Below are 25,661 nucleotides of genomic sequence, written 5' to 3' on the forward strand. Positions count from 1 at the left end.
CTCCCTCCCTCCCTCCTTTCCTTCCTTCCTTCCTTCCTTCCTTTCTTTCTTTTCTTCTTTCTTTCTTCCTTCCTTCCTTTCTCTCTTTCTTTCTTCTCTTTCTTCTCTTCTCTTTCTTCTCTTTCTCCTTCCTTCCTTCCTTCCTCTCCCTCTTTCTCTCTCCCCTCCCCTCCCCTTCCTTCCTTCCTTCCTTCCTTCCTTCCTTCCTTCCTTCCTTCCTTCCTTCCTTCCTCTCTCTCCTTCCTCCCTTTCTCTCTCTCCCTTTCTCTCTCTCTCTCTCTTTCTGAGGCAGGGTCTCACTCAGGTTGCCCAGGCTTGGGTGCAATGGTGTGATCTTGGCCTCACTGCAACCTCCACCTCCCAGGCTCAAGCACTTCTCCTACCTCAACCTCCTGAGTAGCTGGGATTACAGGCATGTACCACCATGCCTGGCTAATTTTTGTATTTTTGGTAGAGACGGGATTTCACCATATTGGCCAGGCTGGTCTCAAACTCCTGGCCTGAAGTGATTCACCCACCTCGGCCTCTCAAAGTGCTGGGATTACAGGCATGAGCCACCATGCCTGGCCCTTCCAGCTTTTTCTGACCCTCTCCTCTTGTCCTTCTCATTGCAGAAAAACTGGCAGGATGCAAGCTGAATGTGGCTGAGGTGACACAGTCCGAAATAGGGCAGAAACAGAAGCTGCAGACAGTGTTGGAAGCAGTACATGACCTGCTGCGGCCCCGCGGCTGGGCACTCCGGTGGAGCGTGGACTGTGAGTTCCACACCGCAGGGGGAGGGAGTGTCTGGAGGGAGCCCGTCCTCTCGACATTCGTCATCCACATGTGTCATCCACATTCATCATCATCCCATCTGGCCTTGCATCTTATAATTGGGTTCATCTCCCTGCGCTGTAAGAGGTAGAGCATTGCAGGGGAGAAGAACAGGAGAAGGGTTAGGGAGCTCCTAGAAAAGGTACCTGGTCAGGCCACGGTTCTCCATCCTCCCCACGCTGTAGCGGAGAGAGGCAATGTTTGTGGATGGGTGGCTCAGAGGGACTTCGAGAGAGAAGCAGCCTTGGGGGGTTCTTGTTGGGACTCAACCCCAAATACTGGTGGCAGCAACACCTAGTGGGCTGTTTGCCTGTGACCCTAGCATTAGGAGATGTGACATCATGGTATTTTCAGCCACGACATGAACCCAGAAGGTGAAAGACTAAACCAGGAGAAAGTTCTGCTCGGTGCTGCCTACTCCTTTCCCACCTCCTTCCCCTTGAAGCAGGGCCGTCAGGGTGTGGCTTCAGGGCTCTCTTGCTGGGCCAGAGGTCTCTGTGTTTTGGTGAGCTGGACTCTCAGCGGTGGGCAGGAGACCCTGGAGCCTGGCCCTGCACCTGGTTTCTTGGCATCGAGACCTTGGGCAGACCCAGGCTGTCTCGTGGGTTGCTGGGTCCGTGGGTGGGGAATCGGGTGCCTTGTAAACTGTAAAACCCCCTGCAGAGGAGAAGTGGTGATGATGACCAAACCTGAGTCTGCATGCTGAGGAGGAGAGAGGACAGACTCGGGCAAGGCAGGGGCTAAAGGCTAATGTCCCCAGAACAGCCTCTGCCCTTGGCAGCCTACCCTTGTTGGGATGGTTCATGACGCAGAGGGAGCCCTTCTTTAGTGCCGGAGATCATAACGCACGTCCTTGTGATGGTTTAAGTGGCCGTGACCTGCTTTCCATGATCTTTTCCCTTCTGTGCTAATTTTACTATCCTGTTCCTTCCCCTCATCACTGCCCAATTTATTGCTTTTAAAACCATTGTGCTTCTAAAAGTGTCTGCACAAGTCACCTTAGGCCAACAGGAGAGGAGACATTGAAACCAAGAAATGACTTCACCAGGTTGCTCATCAGCTCTCTTTATTTGTCCACACTTCGCTCCGTCCTTGCCTTGCTGGGGTCTCATTTAGATGCTGTGTCTCTGTTGCCTTCTGCACGTGGGCTCGGGTTCCTGTGTCACCTGATCTAAAGCGTCTCCTTTCCTCCTCCCTCCCGCAGCAATTCATGGTAAGAACCTGGTAGCCATCCTCCACCTGCTGGTCTCTCTGGCCATGCACTTCAGGGCCCCCATCCGCCTTCCTGAGCATGTAACGGTGCAGGTGGTGGTCGTGCGGGTGAGTATAACCGAGCGGTCGGCCTGCCCGTAACTCCGCCAGAGAGGCAATGTCTTCTTCCTCCTGCAGTTTTCCTGCCCTCCCCCTCCTTTTTCCCCCCAGGAGGCTACCTTCTATTTTTCCCTTTTGACAAAATGTGTGTCTCACCCTGGCTCCGAGATAAATGATTGGAACGGGAACAATGGCATTGATTTGATGAGAGGCAGAAGCAGAGGCATGAGGGTGTTGAGGTTTAATTTTCCACATTTTTGAAAAGAACATTCATTTCTCTCCAAAGCCAACTGGTTGGAATTCAATCCCCTTGAATGTGCTTATTACTCATTGGAGGAGGTTGGCCCCGCGGGATGAAACAGACACCCAAATTAAAGCCGCTTTGCATTCGCCGTGGATTATTCATCATGCCCCATCATCTCTTTTTTTGGGTTCATTTCTCTTGATTCACTTGGAGAAATGGAACCAGAACCCAGGTCCTTCTAACAGAGGGTGAAGTAGAGTTACCTTTCTCTTGCTGTTTCCCTTACATTTATTTTTTATTTTATTTTATGTTTTGAGAAAGGGTTTCACTCTGTTGCCCAGGCTGGAGTACCATGGTGCAGTCACGGTTCACTGCAGCCTCAGCCTCTTGGGTTCAAGCAGTCTTCCCACCTCAGCCTCTCAGGTAGCTAGGACTACAGGCACATGCCACCATGCCTGACTAATTTTAGATTTTTTTTTTTTTTGAGACGGAGTCTCGCTCTGTCGCCCAGGCTGGAGTGCAGTGGCCAGATCTCAGCTCACTGCAAGCTCCGCCTCCCGGGTTCACGCCATTCTCCTGTCTCAGCCTCCCGAGTAGCTGGGACTACAGGCACCCGCCACCTCATCCGGCTAGTTTTTTTGTATTTTTTAGTAGAGACGGGGTTTCACCGTGTTAGCCAGATGGTCTCGATCTCCTGACCTCGTGATCCGTCCGTCTCGGCCTCCCAAAGTGCTGGGATTACAGGCTTGAGCCACCATGCCCGGCCTAATTTTAGATTTTTGTAGAGACAGGGACTCACTATGTTGCCCAGGCTGATCTGGAAGTCCTGGGCTCGAACGATCCTCCCATCTCAGCCTCCCAAAGTGCTGTGATTATAGGTGGGAGCAGCCATGCCTGGCTTTGTTTCCCTTACATTTAAGTGGACAGTCGCTGCCTAGGGTTCATGTGTGCAGTTTCCCTCAGTAAACGTGCACCGAGCGCCTACTATTCTCTAAGCACTCAGCATGGGCTGCCAAGCCACTAAAGGAGGAACACACACCTGGGGTCTGCGGTGACGACCACTGCTGCCAGAATTAAGGTCACGCTCGGAACCTTGGATGCCTCCGTGTTTATTTTACTAGAGACATCCGGCTCCACTTTCCTCTGGTTTTTAAAATTCTTGGTCCTGTGGTCTCTGTGGTCCAGGAGGACCTGGCTGCCACTGTGTTTTCTGAACCCATTCTGACCCCTCTGTTACCCTAGCTCAGTCTTGACTGGACGGGAATGCGCCTCTCTGGCATCAGGCGAGGGCCACCTGCCATGTCTCCATGTTTCCTTCCTAAGGAGGTTGTTTGTGGCTGGTGGTGGTGACTTGGGACCTGGGGGGCCATTCCTATGGCCCCTTGTCTTGGCCAGTGGTTCACAGGCAGCCGGCCTGAAAAGGCTTCCCTAGGACACATGGGGATATGGTTCCCGAGCCCACCTACGTCAGCTCGGGGCCCTAGGAGCCCTGTGCAGGCTCAGAAACCAGAGTATTTCCTTTCAGGCTTGCACTTGAGTCCAAGATAATCTTTGGGGTTTGCAGAAAGTTTGAACCAGGCAAGCACTTGCTGGTGCTTCCTGCCATAACGGGTTAGAGAAGTGTTGTTTGGACCATGACCAAAGCAGAATGAAACGGGAGCAGGGGGTCCTGTGAACTGGGTGCCATTACTCCCCAGACCCTAGAGCCACCTTCTTTCTTCTCTGCAGCCCCCTGGCCTCTGAGCTTGCTCAGCGGACCCCTTATCTAACCCCAGATAGAGTGGTTGGTGTAAGGGATGTGGCATTTCCAGGCTGGAAGGAAGGAAGCGAAGGGCCTTATTTACTGCCTGGCCACGTGGCTTTAGGCTGATCACTTGCTTTTGCTGAGCTGCAATGTTTCCCCCATAAAACTGAGATTTTACTACAAACCTGTAAAACATCCAACTTCATGTCTCCAATCCTAGACCTGGGCCCAGCACCCAGTGGGTGCCTCAGGCACGTTTGGTCCATGACTAGGTGAACACAGTGTCTCTGGACCTTCCTTGGCAGGCACTCCTGAGAATCGGGATAAGCGTCACCCACACTGTTGTTCAATAACAAGCACCAACCCTGAGTATTCCCTGGAGGTCAAACTCAGGAAAGGGATGGAAGCTCAGATCTTGATGGTGTCCACTGTGGGCTGGCCCAGTGGGAAGTGAGTTCCCGGTCCCTTGAGGAGTTCAGTGGTGGTTGGATCAGCCACCCAGACTCCACCTGGAGTTCCTGTGACAGGTGGACTGCCACCCCTACCGTCACCACTGCCATGCCTCCCTCACCACCGTCACTTCTTTTTTTTTTTTTTTTTTTTTGAGACAGAGTCTCGCTCTGTCACCCAAGCTGGAGTGCAGTGGCACAATCTCGACTCATTGCAACCTCTGCCTCCTGGGTTCAAGCGATTCTCCTGCCTCAGCCTCCCAAGTTGCTGGGATTACAGGCGCGTGCCACCACGCCCAGCTAATTTTGTATTTTTAGTAGAGACGGGGTTTCAGCGTGTTGGCCAGGATGGTCTCGATCTCTTGACCTTGTGATCTGCCTGCCTCGGCCTCCCAAAGTGCTGGGATTACAGCCGTGAGCCACTGCGCCGGCCATCATTGCTTTTTGATACCTGCCATGCTCTGGGAAAAGTGTGACATATACTGTATCAGTTTCCTAGGGCAGCTGTAACAAAGTACCACAAACCAGGTGGCTTAACACAGCAGACATTTATTCTCTCGCAATTATGGAGGCCAGAAGTCTGAAATCAAGACGTTGTCAGGGTAGGATGTCCTCCTTCACATCTCCTCCTCTAGGGGATGGGTCTTCCTGCCTCCTCCAGCTTCTGGTGGTGCCCGTCAGTCCTTGGTGTTCTTGGCTTATGGCCACATTTCTCTCTAGTCTCTGCCTCTGTCATCATATGGCCTCTTCGCTCTGTCTGTTTCTGCATCTATTTCCTCTTCTAATAAGAACGTGAGCCATAGTGGATTAAGATGGGACTCACCATAATCCATGATGACCTCGTCTGAGCTAGTATCTGCAAAGACCCTTATTTCCAAATGAGATCACATTCTGAAATTTGTGGTAGATATGAACGTTGGGGCATCCTCTTCAGTCCTGTGTACACATATGATTGCAGGGGATGTTCCCTGTTAATTATGTTCCTTCCAATTGCATACCTCACCTCTCCTGGCTGCAAAGCATAGAGGATCCCTTTGGGGAATCCTGACCTGGGGTGTTTCTCCTGAGACCCACACAAATGCCAACTCTCAGGGCCACATGGAGACAAGAGGGTGGGAGGAGGAGGGGGACAGGTTGTAGCTGCTGAAAGGCACCCTGCCCAGGGTCCCCTGCTGTGCACTCACCCAGGCCTGGCATGCATGTCCAATACCACCCCTCCTTCTCCTGTTGCTCTTTTCTGAGATGATCTCTGACACTACAGCTTCATCTGCCCTGTCAGTGCGTCCTTCCTCATCTCTCCACTGCCTGATTTTGTATGTTTATTTTGGGGTTTTCAGAAGCGGGAAGGCCTGCTACATTCCAGCCACATCTCGGAGGAGCTGACCACAACCACAGAGTAAGTGGACCCCTGCCTTGCCCCTCCAGGCCCTGCTGCCCCAAGTGAGCGGGGCCCCAGGCTGCCACTTCAGCCAGGGACGCCGGCACACGTGGGGCTGCTTCCACTCCACGCCCCTTCACTGTAGCATGTGATTCTCATGCTGGTTCCCACCCCAGCTCTCCTCCCTCTGCACACTTTCTTCAGAGTTTTTAACATTTTAACATTAGAACTGAGTTACCTTCCACAGCCTTTGAATTTTTTCATTCCTTATCTTAAAAGGTGAGCTTTAAGAACATTGCAAGGTGGGGCAGGCAGAGAGAGTTCAGGATGATTAGAAAGACTTACTGTCTCGGTTCATTTATCCATCTACATTAGCCCCGTCAGAGGCAAGAGTTGCGTGTTTAAACCAGAACTTTCCTTTGACAGAAACTACTAAGACATCTCTTATCTCCTAGAGAAAGCCAGAGGACAGGTGTTCAGAAGTCTAAAAGTCTTCAAATCTATTGAAAATAGCAAATCAAACAGTATCTGTGGTGTGTGGTTTTAAGGACTCCTTGTGATAACCTGCTAAGAATCTTTAGAATTCACTGCATTTGTGCCTCTTGACTAAACCTGTTTCAGATGAAAGAGAACATTTAAAAATTGATTGTCTCAGCTAATCCATCAGCTAAGTTCACAGAGTGATTAATTACTGTGTTGTGAATTCGTGGATGGTATTTCAAAAATCGTAACTGACACAGGACTCGTGGCTTGCAAGCTGTCAGGGAAGATGATGGGACAGTGGAGTGCAGGTTGACGCATGTGCAGAGGCCCATGAAGAGGCCTCCAAGTCTGCCCCAGGCCCGTGAAGGGAACAGGGAGAGCTGGAGGAGGGGAGGATGAGAATGTGGTTCTGTGCCCCGCACAGTAGGCCTTTGGTAGCAGCTCTGCCTATTCAGCAATAGAAGAAGGGCTGCTCGTGAGGAACTGGGATTGGGCTGGTGTCTTAGTTGTTTATTGTTGTGTAACAAATCACCCCCAAAGCCGAGTGGCTTAAAACAACATCTGTTTCATTTGCTGCTCACAATTCTGTGGGTCAGCAATGTAGGCTGGGCTCAGCTGGGTGGTTGTTCAGCTAGTCTTGCCTGGGGTTGCTGATATGATGCAGACACCTGAAGGCTGGTTGGGGGCTGGGGGGGCCGAGATGGACTCCCCCTACCTCTAGTGGTTGGTGTTGGCCTCCCCTGGGTCTCTTTCCTCCTCACAGAGCTGGGCATCTTCCCAGGGTGCCCTCAGAGTCCTGAGAGTGTGAGAATGCAGCTGCAGGCCCCTTGAGGCCTTGTCTTGGACATCCATACCTATATCCTCAATTCTGTGAGTCAAAGTGAGTCATGGGTCATCCTGGATCAAGCTGCAGGAAACAGACTCTGCCTCCTTGTGCAGGAATGGCCTATGCACATTGTTGGGTGGTGGGCATGCTGTGATAGGAGTCTCCCTCTAGGTGAGGGGGTCCCATATGAGGACAGCAAGGAGGAGCTGGGCCCCCTGCCATAAAACTAGAATGGTCCAGAGACAGAGAATGAGCAAGTGGGTGGGAGAATGGTCTCATCTATTCACCAGTGGTAAGTGGCACCGAGGGCCTGTTGTATGCCAACCTCCCTGCTGGGTCAACAGAAACACTGAGAGGTGGGCTGAGTGCAGTTCCTCTCCTCCAGGGTGACCCATCCTGCTGATGAGAAAGGATGCATCCACAGACATGCACAGTCCAACACAGGGGCTTGTGGGAAGTGCCTTAGGGCCTTAAGGGAATTTCCAGGAGGAGGGGAGCACCCCAAAGTCAGGGCAGGGGAGATTCCAGTGGAAGCCACCTCAATCAGATACCAGACGGCCCTGAGCAGTGAGGAAGGGAGTTGGGATTTTCTAGCCTGAGTCAGCATCCCTCTGCCAGCCAGGGCCGGGATAGAGGAGAGGCTGGGTCACCTCTCCAGGCTGATGCCCCGAGTGGGTTCTCCTCAGGGCTGGTTATCCCATCCTGGTCTCCTGTCCCTTCCCCTCCCCATGGCTGCAGAGGCTCTGACAGAACATTTGAATCATCGAATGTCTGCTGAAAACCAGCAGCCCAAAGATCCACTTTCAGTTTCCTAAGGCAGCATTGCCACCTCCCATCCAGTCTCAGTGTTCGTCTTTCTCTTTCAAGAGGTGGCTATGAGGTCACCCCTTCCAGGAAGCCCTCCTGTCTGCCAAGCAGGAGTGCTTGACTTCCTGTTAGTTCTCATTGCCTCTGGACACATGTGACCAACGTTGAAATATTGGCTTACCAGGTCTCTCACTCCCAGGCATCTTGAGGGCAGGGCCACATAGTGTTTATCTCTAGGGGATATTAATTACTGTATCTGCACAGCCTGCACTTAGTAGGTGCTCAAGTAAGTGCTTATTAAATAAGATGGAGCCAAAGGACTTGAGCCTAGAGGGATTTGGGGGCAAAATAAAGACTTTCTTGCCTCTCAGGAAGGCAGTGCATGGAAAGGATCTGTGTACTCACTCACTGGGGATCTTTGAGGAGAAGCTGCTCACCACTCCCGTCTCCCTCATTGCTTCCACTACTGCCTGCCTGAGATCAGGGCCTGGCCTTGTGGTTCCCCAGGATCCTTTAGTTCCAAAAGTCCTGCAAGTACATTGTGTTTACTCCTGGAAACATGAGTAACCTGCAACCTTGTTTGTTTGTTTGTTTGTTTATTTGTTTGTTTATTTGAGACGGTCTTGCTCCATTGCCCAGGCTGGGGTGCAGTGGTGCGATCCCAGCTCAGTGCAGGCTTGACCTCCCAGGCTCTAGCGATCCTCTCACCTCAGCACCCGAATAGCTGGGACTACAGCGCATGCCATGACAGCCAGCTAATTTATTTGTATTCTTCTTAGAGGAGGTTTTGCCACTTTGGCCAGGCTGGTCTCCAGTCTTGCATTTTTTTGTTGTTGTTTTCTTTGTTTGTTTTTTGAGACAGAGTTTCACTCTTGTTGCCCAGGCTGGAGTGCACTGGCGCAATCTCTGCTCACTGCAACCGCTACCTCCCGGGTTCCAGTGATTCTCCTGACTTAGCCTCCCAAGTAGCTGGGATTACAGGTGCCTGCCACCACGCCTGGCTAATTTTTGCGTTTTTAGCAGAGATGGGGTTTTGCCATTTTGGCCAGGCTGGTCTCGAACTCTTGACCTCAAGTGATCGACCCACTTCTGTCTCCCAAAGTGCTGGGATTACAGGCGTGAGCGACTGTGCCTGGCCCAGCCTGTGTTTTAAGCATTCCATGGCTGCTGGAAGACTTGTTGTCTGCTGAAATCTTCGTATTAACCACTATCTGATTTAAGTACCTCCCCTCCAAACAACATTGACAGAGTGGTTAATGTGCAAATAGAGATGGTGATTTGCTGCTGATTTTGTACAAACGTTAATAATCCACACAAGCACCTCTCGTTTATCATTAGAGTGGGCTGGAACGTAGCACAATGTGACTTGCATTCTTATCAGTGGGCCTTTACCTGGGCAGCGAGGGCCCAGCTTTTCTGGCTGGATCTGTCCCTCATCCTCCATGTGCTGGTTGTGAAACTGCGTTCTGAGTGACCCATCTTATGGCTCTGTCTGTGTTCTTGTTTGCAGGATGATGATGGGCCGGTTCGGTAAGTAACCCTAGGGAAAGTGGGGAGACGGAGGCGTGTTAGGGCTGCCCCAGGAAGCTTCCAGAGAGTATACATGGTCATCTGGGGGAGTGGGAAACTGGGTGGGTCTTACTGCCCCCATAGTTCTGGAATCCTAGGGAAAGCTCACAGCCCTCTGCCACCTTTCCGTATAACGGGCTTGTGTCTCAGAGCTGAGAGTCGCTGGGTGGTGCTAGGAGGAGTGGGGTGGAAGGCTGGGTGACCAGCTAGGGGAGTGGGAGGAGCCTGGGATGTAACACTGGCTGGAACTGTCAGGGGCTGGTGCAAGAGTGGTTGAGGGTAAAAGGGAGGGAGGAGAGGCGGCCAGCACAGCATCATTAGCTGGTTGGAAGAGAATGGCTCAGCTCTGTGGATGTCCTTCCATATGTGTTATTTCCTCCTGGAAACCACTGGTTTAGCAGACTTCCTTAGAGTCAGGCAGCTGGGGCTCAGTCCTGGCTGGTGGCCTGTGGCCTGCCCCTTCCTCTCTGCTCCTCCTCTGTGAAATGGGAGTATAAAAGGCTCTCCCCAGGCAGGAACTGCTGTGAGGATTGGGTGCGATCACAGGTGAGTGCCCTGCTTGGCCAGGGGACAGCCCTTTATGTGGGGTAGTTTTATTAGTGTTGGTTTTCAGTGGCTATTCCCAAAGAAAGAGGCAATTACTCTGTCTTCCCCCATTAAAGCCTGAGACCTCATCGTCATCTCAGTGAGAGATGGTAACGTTTCAACCCTCAGAGCCAGGATACCCCGGCCCTCGACCTGGCCAGGCTCAGTGCTTTGGGAAGCATTTCAAAACAGAAACCTCTCGACCCCCAAATACCATGTTCTCCAGTGAGCAGGGAGGGGAGAACAGCTCTTAAAAGGAAAAATGGAAACCAAACAGAAGTTTCCCACCTGCCTCTCCAGCCTGCCAGCCTGGAGCTGATGTCAGGTGGGAGTGCCACCCCCTGAGTTCTATAGAACGAGGGCTGGGCCAGCTCGGCCATGGGGCTCTGTAACCTCAAAGTTATTATGGGGACCAGCTAGGATGCCCTTGCTGCTTATCTGTTGTATTAGGATTCTCTAGAGGGACAGAACTAATAGGATAGATATATACAAAGGGGAGTTTACTAAAGGTATTAACTCACACGATCACAAGGTTCCACAATAGGCCTTCTGCAAGCTGAGGAGCGGGGAAGCCAGTCTGAGTCCCAAAGCTGAAGAACTTAGAGTTTGATGTTTGAGGGCAGGAAGCATCCAGCATGGGAGAAAGATGGAGGCTGGGAGGCTAAGCCAGTCTAGTCTTTTCACGTTCTTCTGCTTTTTATTCTGGCTGTGCTGGCAGCCGATTAGATGGTGCCCACCTAGATTAAGGGTGGGTCTGCCTTTCCCAGTCCACTGACTCAAATGTTAATCTCCTTTGGCAACACCCTCACAGACACACCCAGGGACCATACCTCGCATCCTTTAATCCAATCCAGCTGACGCTCAGTATTAACCATCACGCCTATGGAGAGGGGAAGTGGCCCAGATCCTGCAGGGCTCGAATTGAGAAGAGGCAGCCAGTGTGTGTCCCCTTGGCTTTCTTTGCTAGACCTTAAGCTGTGCTGAGAACATTCACAGGCCTTCACTGGTTTTTGTTTGTTTTTTGTTTTTTTAAAAGGATAATTCCAGCTCTTTAAAAATGTCTCTAATATTAAAAAACAAATGCAGGAAGAGAAAGAGAAATGTCCTGTAGTCCTGTATATAGTTGCTGAGGGAGGCGAAACCACAGTGGGGTCACAGCTCATGGGGCCAGGATGAGGCGTCTCCCCATCCTGCATCTAGGTAGAGGTGCACTTTGGGGGCACAGTACCCCACTCTGTCACCTCCTCTCCACCCTTTCCTCCTGGAGGAGGTTCAGAACCCCTTTGGAATTGTAGAGGCCTAAAGATGAGGAGAGGGCCGGGTGTGGTGGCTCACACCTGTAATCTCAGCACTTTGGGAGACCCAGGTGGATGGATCCTGAGGTCAGGAGATCGAGACCATCCTGGCTAACATGGTGAAACCCCATCTCTACTAAAAATACAAAAAAATTAGCTGGGCATGGTGGCGGGCACCTGTAGTCCCAGCTACTGCGGAGGCTGAGGCAAGACAATCGCTTGAACCCAGGAGGTGAGGTCACAGTGAGCCGAGATCATGCCACTGCACTCCAGCCTGAGTGATAAAGCGAGACTCCGTCTAAAAAAAAAGAAGAAGAAAAAAAGAAGAGACTGGGTCCCTCAAGCATTTTGAGTCTTTTGGTTTTGTGGCGCTGTTACTTTTGTGCTTGGTTTGGGCCTCATTGGAGGTTTAGGGAAAAGACAGTCTGGTCAGTTCAGTTGGGAGCACATGGGCCTCAGGCTGTGTGCAGCACCCTATGGCCCGAGGGCCCAGAAGCCTGGTCCCGGAGTCCCTGCTGCCCCAGGAATGAGCTTTCGGGTCTGGTGTGCAGGGCAGTGGCTCCCTCCGTAAGAGCCAGGTGTCACGTGTGAAAAGTGGACCCAGCTGCCACTCCAGGGATGGGAGGACTGTGGAATCGCAAGACCAATTTGTACAAGAGGCCGATGGAGTTGTTCTCGTTACTTTGTAGGCTTTATGCGCTGTGCTTGAGAAAATGCAAACAGGCTATTAGTCAGTGACAGGCAATTAGTTCCGCCCCCGGCCTTGCTGCTTCTGCTGACGCAGGTTCCGAAGTTTCCTGGTTACCCAGCCTGGCACCCTCAGGCACAGCAGGGCGTCTGGCCCGGCACCCACTCCTGTGGGGGCAGCAGCACGCCTTGTCTTGGCTTCCCTGCTATGCCACTCACCTCCTTCAGCCCCTGAGAGCACCGCAGGGCGCTCTCTCCTCCAGCAACCTTCACCTGAATGCTCTCCCTCTAGATTACCCCATGGCTCACTCTTGCAACTCTGCCAACTCTTGGTTCAAATGTCACTGATCAGGCAGGCCCTCTCTGACTCCACTGCCCCAGACTGGCCTCCACTGGCTCTCCTCCCCACCCCTGCCTTAGTTCTTTCTGTACTCATGTGATGCACCAAGCAGCGAGACTTTGCTTATGGGGAAGGCCTGGCTTCTCTTCCCTGCACCACTGTTTACACAACAAAGCCTGCATGTGTCTGGCAGATACTGGTGCCAGGAAACTTTCAGGGGCGCCCACAGCCCCTGCCTTTCTCCTTTCACACATGGCTCCTTGACCAAGAGGTGCTTTGTGGGCTAGAGCTGACCTTTCCTCAGGGTGCCCCCCACCTCCTGACCAGAGCTGCCAGCCCTGGCCACAGTCTGCACACAGCTGGTGCCAGATGTTCTAGGAGCTTCTAGAAGGCTGGGCTTTGCCAGGAGCGGTCTTCTGGGCCTCAGTTTCCCCATGAGCACCCTGAGCCAGGGAGGAATGGGGGCTCCGTTCTGCCCACTCTCAATCATTGCAGCGAGGGAGGTGGCTCCACAGGTCCTCGCTGCCTCCTGACAGCATCACTGTCCTGGCCGAGGTGGGTGAGGAAGCTTCTCTCCACAGAAACAAGTCCCAGGGGGAGCCGGGGAGGTTGCAGCCTGGTCTCCATGGCAACGGGTGAGCTGGTGCAGCTTCTCCGTGGACGGCCCTTCCCCCTCCTGGGTCTGCCCTGGGCTGGAGGCCCTACCTGAGGATGAGGGGAAAGAGGGGGGAATGTTCCTTCCTCACCTTCTTCCCCCTCATTATATAACTCCTAGTAATACCCCTTCAAGTCTCTCCCATTTCTGCCAACAGGGCTTGTTCCAAAAACTCTGGCTCCGTCCCATCACCCCTGGCTCCTGACTGTGCCCTCCACAACTCCCACATTGCAGGCCACAGCCCCTGTTAACCCCTCTCACAGGCCACCTGGCTCTTGAACCTGCGCTGGACTTTCTGGCATCTCTCTCTCCTTGTGCCTCCTGCTCCCTCAGTGATGCACCTTTCCTCCTCCTCTTGCCCCAGCAAGCCTGGTTTGAACCCCAGGCTGCTTTGTGAAGCCTTCCTCAGGTCCCCCAGCCCTTGGTTCATGGGTCCGAGACTCAGGTGCCTCCAGGGACCAGGTTGATCATGTAAAAGAGGAGAGTGGCTAGATTATACAATGATAACATCATCTGCCCCTTCACCCTGGGGTGGCAGTGGGGAGTGGTGGGGTCTGAGGCAAACTGGAGAGTCCACATCCCCATCCCCAGGGGCAGCTCATTGCTGCCAGGTAGGAGTGTAGTCTCACTGTTGCCACAGCCTCCAGTTCTTCAAGAGAAGCCAGAAGTTCAGAAGTTTTGCACAAACCTTCCCATTTAAGAACTGTTGACTCTGGCTGGGTACCGTGGCTCACACCTGTAGTCCCAGCAATTTGGGAGGCTGAGGCGGGTGGATAACTTGTGGTCAGGAGTTCAAGACCAGCCTTACCAACATGGCAAAACCCCGTCTCTACTAAAAACACAAAAATTTTTATGCATGCCTGTAGTCCCAGCTATTCAGGAGGTTGAGGCAAGAGAATTGCTTGAACCCGGGAGGTGGAGATGGCAGTGAGCTGAGATCGTGCCAGTGCACTCCAGCCTGGGTGACAGAGTGAGACTCTGTCTCAAAGAGCAAAAACCAAGAGCAAAACAAACAAAACAAAGAAAAACTGTTGACTCAAAGGAAAACATTACAGGGACCAAGCTGAGCATTCCTGCAGGTTGGACCTGGGCAGCCCTGGCATGCTCAGGTTGGTTGGCCCCGTCCGGATTCCTCTTTTCTGACACTAACAGGGTTGCACTACCATAGTTTACTCTCTCTCCCAACCCTCCTCCAAGTCTGTGCCTCTTCCAAGAGTGGGGCCCCTCCTTGTTTATCCCTGTGATGTCCCCAGAGCCTGCGGAAGCTCTGGGGGACAGGACAAGAGGGAGCTGTAAAGACTGAGGGCCGACAATGCTCCTGCCAGGCTCCATGCTCCTGCCTCTACTCACTGCCCTACTTAGTTCCACACCAAGGGCGAGGCAGGGGCTGTCACAATGCCGCCTTTACAGAGGAAGAAATGGGGCTGGAGAGGGAAGGATTTGCCCAAAGGCATGGGGTGTGAAGTCGGGCAGCTAGAACAAAATAGGATCTATTTTCGTTCCCAAGGCCAAGCACATCACGGCAGTGCAGAATGCTTTCTCTGTCTCTTTCTCTCTCCCAGGTCAGGGTGGTCCCTGGGGAGGCCCCTGGGTACCCCTAGACAGGGGGGAGGAGCTTCCTACCCCACCCTCTTCCTGTCAAGCTGGGCTTCACAGCTCCCAGGGCTGCTCCTTGGGTTGGGGTCCCAGCCTGGCTGGTAACAGAGGGTCCCTCCGCTGGACTCGAGCTTCTGAGCATGCTCTGCCCCCAGGAACCTGGAGGATGGAAGTTGGGGGCCCTAGGTCCCTTCCAAATGCCCTGAGTTCTGTGCCCTGGGTCCCCAGTGCCCATTTTCAGAGCCCCCGGCCCCTCCCTGCCATGTGGACTGTGTGACGTGATGCCAGTCCCCCGGGTCCAGGGGCGCAGCAGCCGGCGGAGAGGACTCTGCGGCACCGATGCCTCCCTAAGTGGCTTGACTCTGCCAGCCCAGCGGTGGCCCAGCTAAATATACCCCGGCTGACGTCAAGCACTCTTCTGCTCCTGGGGTTTTTCTTAAGCTGCATTTATAGTTTGCGTATTGCTTTGTAAAGATTTCACTTTTTTTTTTTTGCTCCTTAGCAGACTGTCTTACTGAGTGTACTCTGACTTAGATGATTATGAAAATAACGTACAGCTGCTGCATTAGGAAGCTGGCATGTGTCCAGAGGCAGGGGTGTTTTGCTCAGTGTCGGTCTTTAGGTGAAGAAAACTTCCCTCCCCTGCCCCTAGACATGCACATACACACTCATGCTCACACATGTACACACATGCACACACGTGTACACACACATGCACACACGTGTACACATACACTTTCCTTCTCTCCTTTCCACTTCATTTCTCACCACCTCCACAAGGCCAAGGAAGAGGCTACCTGGGCTGGGCTGGGCCGGGGGGTGTGAGCTGCCTCCTGGGGCCCAGACCGGGAGGAAGGGTCAGCATGCTTCCTCTGCGAGGAGGCCTGGCCGGCTTCTCTCCCTTGGCCTCTGGCTTACCTGGGCCTAACCCCTTTCTTCTCTTTCTGGGCTCTCTTTGTCTTTCTCCTAGGCCAGGGCGGTCCCTGAGGAGGCTCCCCTAGGCCACCCCCTAGATGGGCAGGAGGAGCTTCCTACCCCCCCACTTCCTGTCAAGCTGGGCTCTGCAGCTCCCCAGCGCTGCTCCTTGGGTTGGGGCCCCAGCCTGGCTGGTAACAGAGGGTCCTTCCTATGGGCTCAGGCTTCTGAGCATGCTCTGCCCCCGGGAACCTGGAGGATGGAAGTTAGAGGATGGAAGTTACCAGCTGGCTGGTAACAGAGGGTCTCTCTGCTGGGCTTGGTCCTCTGAACATGCTTTGCCTCCAGGAACCTGAAGGATGGAAGTTAGGGGGCCCCGAGTCACTTCCAAATGCCCTCCTCCCCATCTCTTCTGCCTCGGCAGTGATGTCCCACAGCTCTGTGTCTACCTGGAGACCTCAGCCTTCTGCTCGGGGTCCAAGTCTCTGTCCCATATGCCCCTATGGGACCCTCCCTCCATGGCAGCAGGTGCAAAGGCTCTGAGGCAGGTGTGCACCAGTGTCAGCAGGAGCAGCTGGGAGGCTGGTCGGTGGGGTAAAGTCAGGGAGGGTGCGTGTAGGAGAATGATGCTGAGCCTGAGTGTCCCATGGCCTGTGGGAGAAAGGACGGATTTTATCAGAATGTCCCATGGCTCACAGGAGAGAGGATGAATTTTATTCTAAGCATGATAAGAAGCAGTTGGAGAGTTTTAGTTGTGGTGGGAATAGAGGGGGAACCAAATGATCCTGTTTGCACTTGGAAGGGTTCATTCTGCCTGCTGGGGAGAAGGGCTCAGGGGCCAGGAGTGGAGTAGGAGGCTGCAGCTGCTCCCAAGTGAGGGGCAGTGAGGCGTCACGGGGGAAGTGATCGGATTCACAGGTGACATTTGCCAGTAGACAAGGGAACAGGGAGAATTCAGGACACCTCAAGTCCTAGGACGTGGCGGGTGCAGATGCCAGGTGCTATCTACGTGTTTCATATGAAAAGGTAAAAAGCAGGTGGAGGGGACCCTCTGCAGCCTCTAGTCCACGCTGCTCCGGTTGTTCCGAAGCGCGCTTGCTCGCCTTGGTTTGGCCAGGATGGATCATCAGGGTCAGCCCTTTCGTGCTGGTAGGAATTGGAAGGATTCTAGGCAGGTGTGGGAGTTGAGGCTGAACCCCCTGCGGGATCAGAAGCTGGCAGGTCCCCGGATGGCCCGGGATTAGGGCAGCACTGCAGGTTTCCATAAATGCTCCTTCGTGTCTCTCTTTGCATGTCTTCAGAGCGGGACGCCTTCGACACGCTGTTCGACCACGCCCCGGATAAGCTCAGCGTGGTGAAGAAGGTGAGCTATTGGTGGGATGTTGGATGTGCTCTCCCGTGGTTCGTGGCTTTTTGACAGCACAAATGCCTGCTGGGAAGAAGGTGGGAAAATGTTTGAAATCTCAGAAATGTTTGCCACATGGATTGAAATGTAATTACAGTCAAAAACGTAACCACAATGCATAAAATTAGCGCCTTTTAACTCAACATCGCTGCTCCCTGGGTATCTTCCTGCCCGCCCTCTCCACTTCTGTTAAGTGAATTACCCAGCCAGCAGTTCTTTCTGACTCGAGGCCTTTTTTCAATGTGGAAATGTTTTTAAGCATGTCAGCCTGCTGCTCTTCCTGGCCTCATTACCATCTCCAGCCTGCCCAGTCAACACGCAGGCCTGTGCGGCTGAGCGGTGCCATTCGTGGATTTGGCCCGTTTCCCTCCAGACGGAGAACGGGCCCTCACTAGCCCAGGCAGCCTGCTGGTCAATCTGTGGGTGGAAAAATCTCCAAGGCTCTGGAGTTGGGGGCGGGAGTGATCAGTTTCTGGGGGATATGCCAGGGAGGCTTGTTCCCCTCAAAAGGAACTGGGGCCCATTGGCTGCTCATTAACTTATCCGAGTGCCTGCAGGCATCTCGTTCAGGAGGCTGCTTCCCTCCTTCCCATGACATCGGAGGAGCGCTCATTTCTACCCATGGTGCAGGCGAGAGAGTTCTCCTTTGTCTAGGACAGCTCACCCAAACGGCTTTCTTAGTGCAGGACTTGTCAGAACCTTTCATAGGCTGACGTATACTGTACTTCTCCAAGAGGGAGCTTGGTAGGAAGCATTTTCCAAGCTTGTTTGTTGAGAGTGGGCTTTATTTATCTACCAGTTTTGGGGTAGGACGCATTGTATTTCTGTGGAACCCTCTTTTGGAAAACGTTGGCCTGGGTTTGGACCACGAGATCATTCGTTCTTGGAAGCATTTTGCAAAAGGCTGTTGGAACTGTGCTAATGGTCCTTCTGGGACGAAGCCTTCTTAGCACTCTTGGGTGGTGAGGGATATACTAAGTGCCTCAGAGTCCCCCATCTCCACCCCATCACATGTGGTCCCCAAGGACCCTGACAGAACTGGTTCAGGGAGTGAATCAAATCCAGCTCCCTACTTATCAGCTGTGTGACCTCTGGTGAGGGGCGAGATTATACCCCCCAGCCTCAGTTTCCCCATCTTTCAAGTGGGGACAGAGATGTTACCCACCTCGCAGGTCCCTGTGAGGATAAACTGGGATTCTGTCTGTGCATGGGCTTAGCCTGCAGCGTACGGTCACTGGTAGCATTGAGAATGGTGTGGCCTGAGGTTGCTTTCGTCTCTCAGTGGATACCATGTTAATTCATTCTGAGAAAGACACATTTTCGGCACTGGAGCCACCAGCAGGGAAGAAGACGGAATCCTTTGACTTGCCTGATAGCATCCCACTCCAACCTGTCCCTTCCTCACCTCCACATTGCAAGTTTAGGTGTTTGTGGCTCTCTGTGCCCCAGAATGAAGTCAGGAGTCCCTGCCCACCTCTGCAGGTTTCTCCCTGGGTCGTCCCCTTCTACTCCTTCCCATCCCACCCACATCCAGCCACAGCCTGAAGACCCCAAAGGGTTTGCAGATGTGCCTGGGTACCCACTCGGCTCCCTCTCACCTTTCACTGGTCCACCCTCAGGTCCAGCTCCAATGCTCCCTCTCCATGGTCTTAATGGGGGTCCGCACACGTCTCCTCTGTGGCTCATGAAATCTCCCCTACATTTCGTGTTTCCCTGCAGTACCGTATCTCTTGATGTCTCCATCCCACCACTACATGCATATGGAGAATTACAGGCCCTTTGGTGGGGGCCGGGGGCGGAGCTCTCTGACTGTGTTTGTGTCCTTAGCACCAAGCAGCATGCCGGGCACATAGTAGCTGCTCAGTAAATTTGAGCAGAATGAGTAAGAAATCATATCATGAGCAGTGGTGGGTAGTATTGACTTGCCATCAAAGTTGGGTTTGGTCACTGAGGAATTACAGGTGACAGGTTTTAAGCCTGTGCCGGAGAGAAGCCAGTGCCCCTTGGTACCTACATAATAGGGCCCAGAAAATCCCCATAGCCCAGAGAGATCACCCTGGGTGGATCTCCCCATGTACTGCAAATCGATAGGCAGGCTGGGTGCGGTGGCTTACGCTTGTAATTTCAGCACTTTGGGAGGCCAAGGTGGGCAGATCACCTAAGGTCTGGAGTTCGAGACTAACCTGACCAACATGGAGAAACCCCATTTCTACTAAAAATTCAAAATTAGCCGGGCTTGGTGACAAGGGCCTATAATCCCAGCTACTTGGGAGGCTGAGGCAGGAGAATCGCTTGAACCGGGGAGGAGAAAGTTGCAGTGAGCTGAGATTGCGTCATTGCACTCCAGCCTGGGCAACAAGAGCGAAACTCTGTCTCAAAAAAAAAAAAAAAAAAAAAAAAAAAAAGTAGGTGCGGCTGGAGGCAGCACTTCCGCTCAGTCTTCTGAGTGTGCCGTTTACCGTTCCAGGTCACATCTAAGATACATTTGCAAATGTAATGCTCCTCCCCTGGCAGTTTCATCTTTCTTAAGAGCAGGGAGTGCTCTCCAGTGTGATTGTTAAATATGGCACACGTGCACAGATTGGCATATGTGTGCATGGGTTGGTGAACAGAGACATGCGTAGCCAGGATAGATGTGGGCATTATGCCATGAAAACTAGGGGCTATTGTCGGGATGTTGCGTTTGAAACATGGGCTTTTTATTTTAGCAAACAGGAGATGATGAAAGCGTTTCACAGAGCCGGGGCTGGCAAATGTCAAGCCTGGCCCCTCCAGATGGGACCCGCACGCGGGCCGTTCACGGCTCCTGTGTCTCTTTTGTTCTTGGCAGTCTCTCATCACTTTTGTGAACAAGCACCTGAACAAGCTGAATTTGGAGGTGACGGAACTGGAGACCCAGGTATGCGCTGCTTTGGCTTGAAGGATCCTTTGTCCGCCGCCGTTTTCAGTCAGCGTTTTGATCCCAGGTGGGGCGTGTGAACAAAGCTGGCGCCATTTTGTTCCTCTCACAAGGAATTCTCATGGTGCCGGCAGAAATAACCACCGCGGCCTTCTCAGCCCCTCTGTCTTCCTTTCCTGGGGCTGCCGCCACACAGCGCTACAAACCAAGTGGCTGAAATCAAGGTGGGGCCTGGGTGGATTCCCTCCAAGCCTGTGAGGAGGAGCTGTTCCTGGCCTCCCTCCCAGCTTCTGGGGTTTTGCTGGGATCTTCAGCATTCCTTGGCTTGTACATACATCACTCCCTTCTCTGCTTTCATCTTCATGTGGTGTTGTCCTTGTGTGTGTGTCTCTGTGTCCAAATGTCCCCCTTTTGTCAGGACGTGGTCATGCTGGATTAGAGCCCACCTATGACTTCATCCCACCCTGACTGCATCTGTGTAAACCCTGTTTCCAGATATGGTCACATTCAGAGGTCCTGGTGATTAGGGTTCCACTGCATTTTTTTTTTTTTTTTAAGACAGAGTCTTGCTCTGTCACCCAGGCTGGAGTGCAGTGGTGTGATCTTGCCCCACTGCAACCTCCACCTCCCAGGTTCCAGCGATTTTCCTGCCTCAGCCTCCCGAATAGCTGGGAATACCGGTGCAGCCCATCATGCCCAGCTAATTTTTGTATTTTTGATAGAGATGGGGTATCACCATGTTGGCCAGGATGGTCTCGATCTCTTGACCTCGTGATCTGCCTGCCTCAGCCTCCCAACCACTGTATCTTTTTTTGGGAGACGCAAAACCCCAAAACACCTGGATGGTGTTATTCAACCCATAACACCCTCCAGGCCTCTACCCCAGCCCACCACAGGGCCTTTGCACACTCAGTTCCTCCATCTAGAACATGCTGGCCCCTGTATCCTCTGCTCAGTGCTGCTGTCACACTGTGGCCAGGACCTAGCAAGTGTCCCCCTGGTAAGTATGTACAACACATTTCTTCTGCAATAAGTATATCAAGTCTACTCCCCCAGCCCCACCCACCACTCAAAGCTAAAGGAGCATCGTTAAATTATGTTTTTGGGCACTCCGCGAGCATTAAAGACAAAATATAATTTTCCCAGGATTAGTGGGGTGCTTGAATGCAGAGGTTTTTGAGCTCTTAGTACAGACATCCCTAATGCACAGCTGATCCTTCTTAAACCCCAGGGCGAATGCATTCATTCCCTTCTCTTTCTTTAACTTCTCTCATTTGCTTTTCTAATTAAAAAAGTAATTCAGGTTCATTGTAGAAATGTCTGAAAACGCAGATAAGCAAAACAAATAAAAATCACGCGTAATCCCAGCACCCGGAGATGACTGCACAGAGGGTTTTGTTCAGGCCTTTTCTTAACACGTACAGCAAGTCATGGACAGCGTGGGTCTGTGTGTAAAGGCATCATGGTCTGTTTTTAATGTGTATAATCATTTGTGTTTCATTGGCCAACACATTTATTGTTTTCTGCAGTTTGCAAATGCTGCACATTTAGCCTCAGATTATTTTCTGTTTGAGATGTTAGCACCCCAGAACCAGCTGAGGTGAAAAGTAAAAAACCTCCTTTTTCCTTTTCTGGGACCTCCCCTTCAGACTCTCCAGGGGCAGCTAACTGCAGTTCATGGTTGGATGTGTATTTTTCTAGATATTTTCTTTTTCTTTCTTTCTTTCTTTTGAGACAGAGTCTCGCTTTGTTGCCCAGGCTGGAGTGCAGTGGCTCAATCTCAGTTCACTGCAACCTCCGCCTCCTGGGTTCAAGCAATTCTCCTGCCTCAGCCTCCTGAGTAGCTGGGACTACAGGTGTGCACCACCATGCCCAGCTAATTTTTTTGCATTTTTTAGTACAGACGGGTTTCACCATGTTGGTCAGGCTGGTCTCGCACTCCTGACCTAGTGATCTGCCTGCCTCGGCCTCCCAAAGTGTTGGGATTACAGGCGTGAGCCACATTTTCTATGCACAAATGTATTTTTCTAAATAATGTGGATCTTACTGTCCACTGTTCTGTAATGTGTTTTGTGTCACTAAATACACTGTGGGCATCTTTTGGTGTAAGAGAAAGAGAGAGAGAGAGAGAGAGAGTGTGTGTGTGTGTGTGTGTGTGTGTGTGTGTGTGTGTGTGTGTGTTTCTGTCTGATCCTTTTTCCCTTGCTCGATCTATTGGTCTATCTATATTTTGTCACTTTTAATGGGAAGTGTATCTCATCAGCGGGAAGGCTGCACTGCACCTCATTAAACCAGTGCCTCATGACTGGATGTTTTTCTGCTCCTGTAAATAGCAGTGCAGAGAGCATCTTTGTGCAGGCTGTCTGTGCTCGTGCCTGCTTCCTCGGGATAAAAGCCTAGAAGTGGAGTCATTAGAGCGAAGCCTGTACCGCACACTTTGAAGGCCCAGGAAGATTTGCTGTGTGGGGGCCCCTGGTACTATCACAGGGCGTGTGAGGGGCGCTGCTCCTCCACATCCATACTGGCTGTCCCCACAGCCCTTCTCAGAGGTGTCTGCACATCAGTATTAGCAGCTGAGCCTCTTACATTGAGACTGTAAAATTTAATTTGTATTTATTTTTATTTACTCAGTATCTTCATTTTTTCCCCTATTAATCACACTATAGAGAGTCTTAAAAGTACATTTAACCACTGGCCCACCAGAAAAGGACACTGGCCACAGAAATGCAGGGATTTTTGTTTTGTTTTGTTGCAAAGGAATTTGGGTATTTTTATAAATACCATATACATGTGTGAAGACTGTAAATCATGAATGTCTTGATGCCTTGGGAGTCGGAGAGGCCCTGGTTTAATTTCTTCCATTTCTGTTTGTGTGTATGTGTGTGTGTGGTTTATGTAGTCTGTGTGGTGTATGTGTGTGTATGGTTTATGTAGTCTTGTGTGTGTGTGTGTTTTATGTAGTCTGTGTGGTGCGTGTGTGTGTGTGGTTTATGTAGTCCTGTGTGTGTGTGTGGTTTAGTCTGTGTGGTGTGTGCGTATGTGTGTGGTTTATGTAGTCTTTGTGTGTGTGTGTGGTTTATGTAGTCTATGTGTTGTGTGTGTGTGTGGTTTATGTAGTCTGGTGTGTGTGTGTGGTTTATGTAGTCTGTATGGTGTGTGTGTGTGGTTTATGTAGACTGGTGTGTATGTGGTTTATGCAGTCTGTGTGTGTGTGTGCGTGGTTTACATAGTCTGGTGTGATGTGTGTGTGTGTGTGTGTGGTTTGGTTGTCTGGTGTAGTCTATGTGTTGTGTGTGTGTGTGGTTTATGTAGTCTGGTGTGTGTGTGTGGTTTATGTAGTCTGTATGGTGTGTGTGTGTGGTTTATGTAGACTGGTGTGTATGTGGTTTATGCAGTCTGTGTGTGTGTGTGCGTGGTTTACATAGTCTGGTGTGATGTGTGTGTGTGTGTGTGTGGTTTTTGTAGTCTGTCTGGTGTGTGTGTGGTTTATGCAGTCTGTGTGTGTGTGTATGTGTGTGGTTTACGTAGTCTGGTGTGATTGTGTGTGTGTGGTTTTTGTAGTCTGTATGGTGTGTGTGTGTGTGTGTGTGTGTGGTTACGTAGTCTGTGTGTGGTGTGTGTGGTTTATGCAGTCTGTGTGTATGCAGTCTGTGTATGTGTGTGGTTTACATAGTTTGGTGTGATGTGTGTGTGCATGTGTGGTTTTTGTAGTCTGTGTGGTGTGTGTGTGTGTTTTCCCTCCTTTTCCAAACCATTCTTATGTTGTGGACAGCGTCCTAGCTCTGTGATGGTGAGTGAGCTCCTCAGCCTCCCTGAGCTTCTGTCCACAGGATTAAACTGGAGGCGATGGGCAGTGTGAGGACCGAGTGAGACAGCACGCTGAGATCAAGTGGGCAGGGCTTGGCAGGGGTTAGCACTGCGGATGAGGAGGTGGTGGTGGGGCCTCGGGGCCTCCATGGGGGATTCTGCTCCCTGCTGAGCTACACAGCAGGTTGCTGAGCGAGGGCACTGCCCTGGGCGCTTGTGAAAGTGGAGGGTCACCGCTCACAGCTGGGCCCCCCGGCCCTGCCCTCTCTGTGTGGCTGTCCTCCCTCCTTCCTGTGACCCCGTGTGCTGGGACAGTGAGGAGACACCACAGAAAGAAGAAAAGACTCAGCGGGCTCAGGGCCTGCGGGTGCAGCGATGTGGCCACCCCAGACTTCCTGGGGAGAGGTATGGGGTGGTGCCTTCATTCATGCGGCAGCTTCCATTCCCTGGAAGTGAGTCCACGGAGATGCGGACATGCCGGCTCAGTGTTGTTCTGCTGGGAAAATGCCAGCACACTTGACCAGGGTGCTGTGGGCATGAAGCTTCCGTGTGGAGACACACTTAAAAGAACTCTTCAGGCCGGGCGCGGTGGCTCAAGCCTGTAATCCCAGCACTTTGGGAGGCCGAGACGGGCGGATCACGAGGTCAGGAGATCGAGACCATCCTGGCTAACACAGTGAAACCCCGTCTCTACTAAAAAATACAAAAAACTAGCCGGGCGAGGTGGCGGGCGCCTGTAGTCCCAGCTACTCGGGAGGCTGAGACAGGAGAATGGTGTGAACCCGGGAGGCGGAGCTTGCAGTGAGCTGAGATCTGGCCACTGCACTCCAGCCTGGGCGACAGAGCCAGACTCCGTCTCAAAAAAAAAAAAAAAAAGAATTCTTCAAACCTGTCTGATCTCCTTAATGAGAGGAGTGGCTGGCTGCTTCGTGGTGTGGAAGGCCGAGGGCATGTGACATGGAGGTCAAGTGCCATTTACCCATCAACTGACAGCGCGTTGAATTCGGGGCCCAGACCCTGTCCTGAGTCCCTTGAGGGACTGTTGTCTGCTGGCACTTGCTTTATGCTTTACAGCTCTAGCTGCAGCTCCCCCTGCTAACGGCCAGGGCTTCTGATATTGGATGTTTGTGATTTTGACTTCTCATCTTTATTTTATTTTATTTTTTAATTTATTTTTTGAGATGAAGTTTCGCTCCTGTTGCCCAGGCTGGAGTGCAATGGCATGATCTCAGCTCACTGCAGCCTTCACCTCCCAGGTTCAAGCGATTCTCCTGCCTCAACCTCCCGAGTAGCTGGGATTACAGACATGCGCCACCATACCCGCTAATTTTTGTATTTTTAGTAGAGACAGGGTTTCACCATGTTGGTCAGGCTGGTCTTGAATTCCTGACCTCATGATCCACCCACGTCAGCCACCCAAAGTGCTAGGATTATAGGTATGAGTCACCTCGCCTGGAAATTTTTAATTTTAATTAATTGTTTTAAAAATTCAAATGTAAGAATTCTGGAGATTGTTTATACAATAATGTGAATGCACCTAACATGATTGAACTGGACACTTACAAGTAGTTAAGATGGTAAATGTTATGGTATATTTTACCACAATTTAAATTAAAGAGAAAGGTCAGCATAAGCGAGACACAAAAAGACAAATGGATATGAGCTTCCACTTACGTGAGATACCCAGAGGAGTCAAATTCATAGAGATGGAGAGCAGATTGATTGGTGGTTCTCAGGGGCTGGGGGGAGGGTAGAATGGGGGGGGACAGAGTCTCACTTTGGGAACATGAAGAAGTTCTGGAGATGGGGGTTGGTGAGGGTGGTCCAACAGTGAGGATGTACTTAATGCTACT

The 25,661-nt window shown here is 51.8% G+C and overlaps 1 protein-coding gene across 4 annotated transcripts in view; it reads left to right on the forward strand.

Annotated features, from left to right (window-relative positions):
* PARVB (parvin beta) overlaps positions 1–25,661 on the forward strand; it is a 139,615-nt gene that overhangs the window by 101,428 nt on the left and 12,526 nt on the right. For 2 of the 4 annotated variants that reach the window (XM_017850011.1, XM_017850013.1), the window contains 6 exons: positions 615–755; positions 2,018–2,133; positions 5,899–5,957; positions 9,566–9,585; positions 16,999–17,060; positions 19,933–20,001. In XM_017850011.1, coding sequence (XP_017705500.1) covers positions 615–755; positions 2,018–2,133; positions 5,899–5,957; positions 9,566–9,585; positions 16,999–17,060; positions 19,933–20,001 — 467 coding nt within the window. The remainder of the gene's footprint in view (positions 1–614; positions 756–2,017; positions 2,134–5,898; positions 5,958–9,565; positions 9,586–16,998; positions 17,061–19,932; positions 20,002–25,661) is intronic. The other 2 variants (XM_017850012.1, XM_017850014.1) reach the window with 1 other exon arrangement.

Source organism: Rhinopithecus bieti, unplaced genomic scaffold (genome assembly GCF_001698545.2).
Source record: "Rhinopithecus bieti isolate Rb0 unplaced genomic scaffold, ASM169854v2 scaffold_33210, whole genome shotgun sequence".
In the NCBI taxonomy this organism is placed as follows: domain Eukaryota; kingdom Metazoa; phylum Chordata; class Mammalia; order Primates; family Cercopithecidae; genus Rhinopithecus; species Rhinopithecus bieti.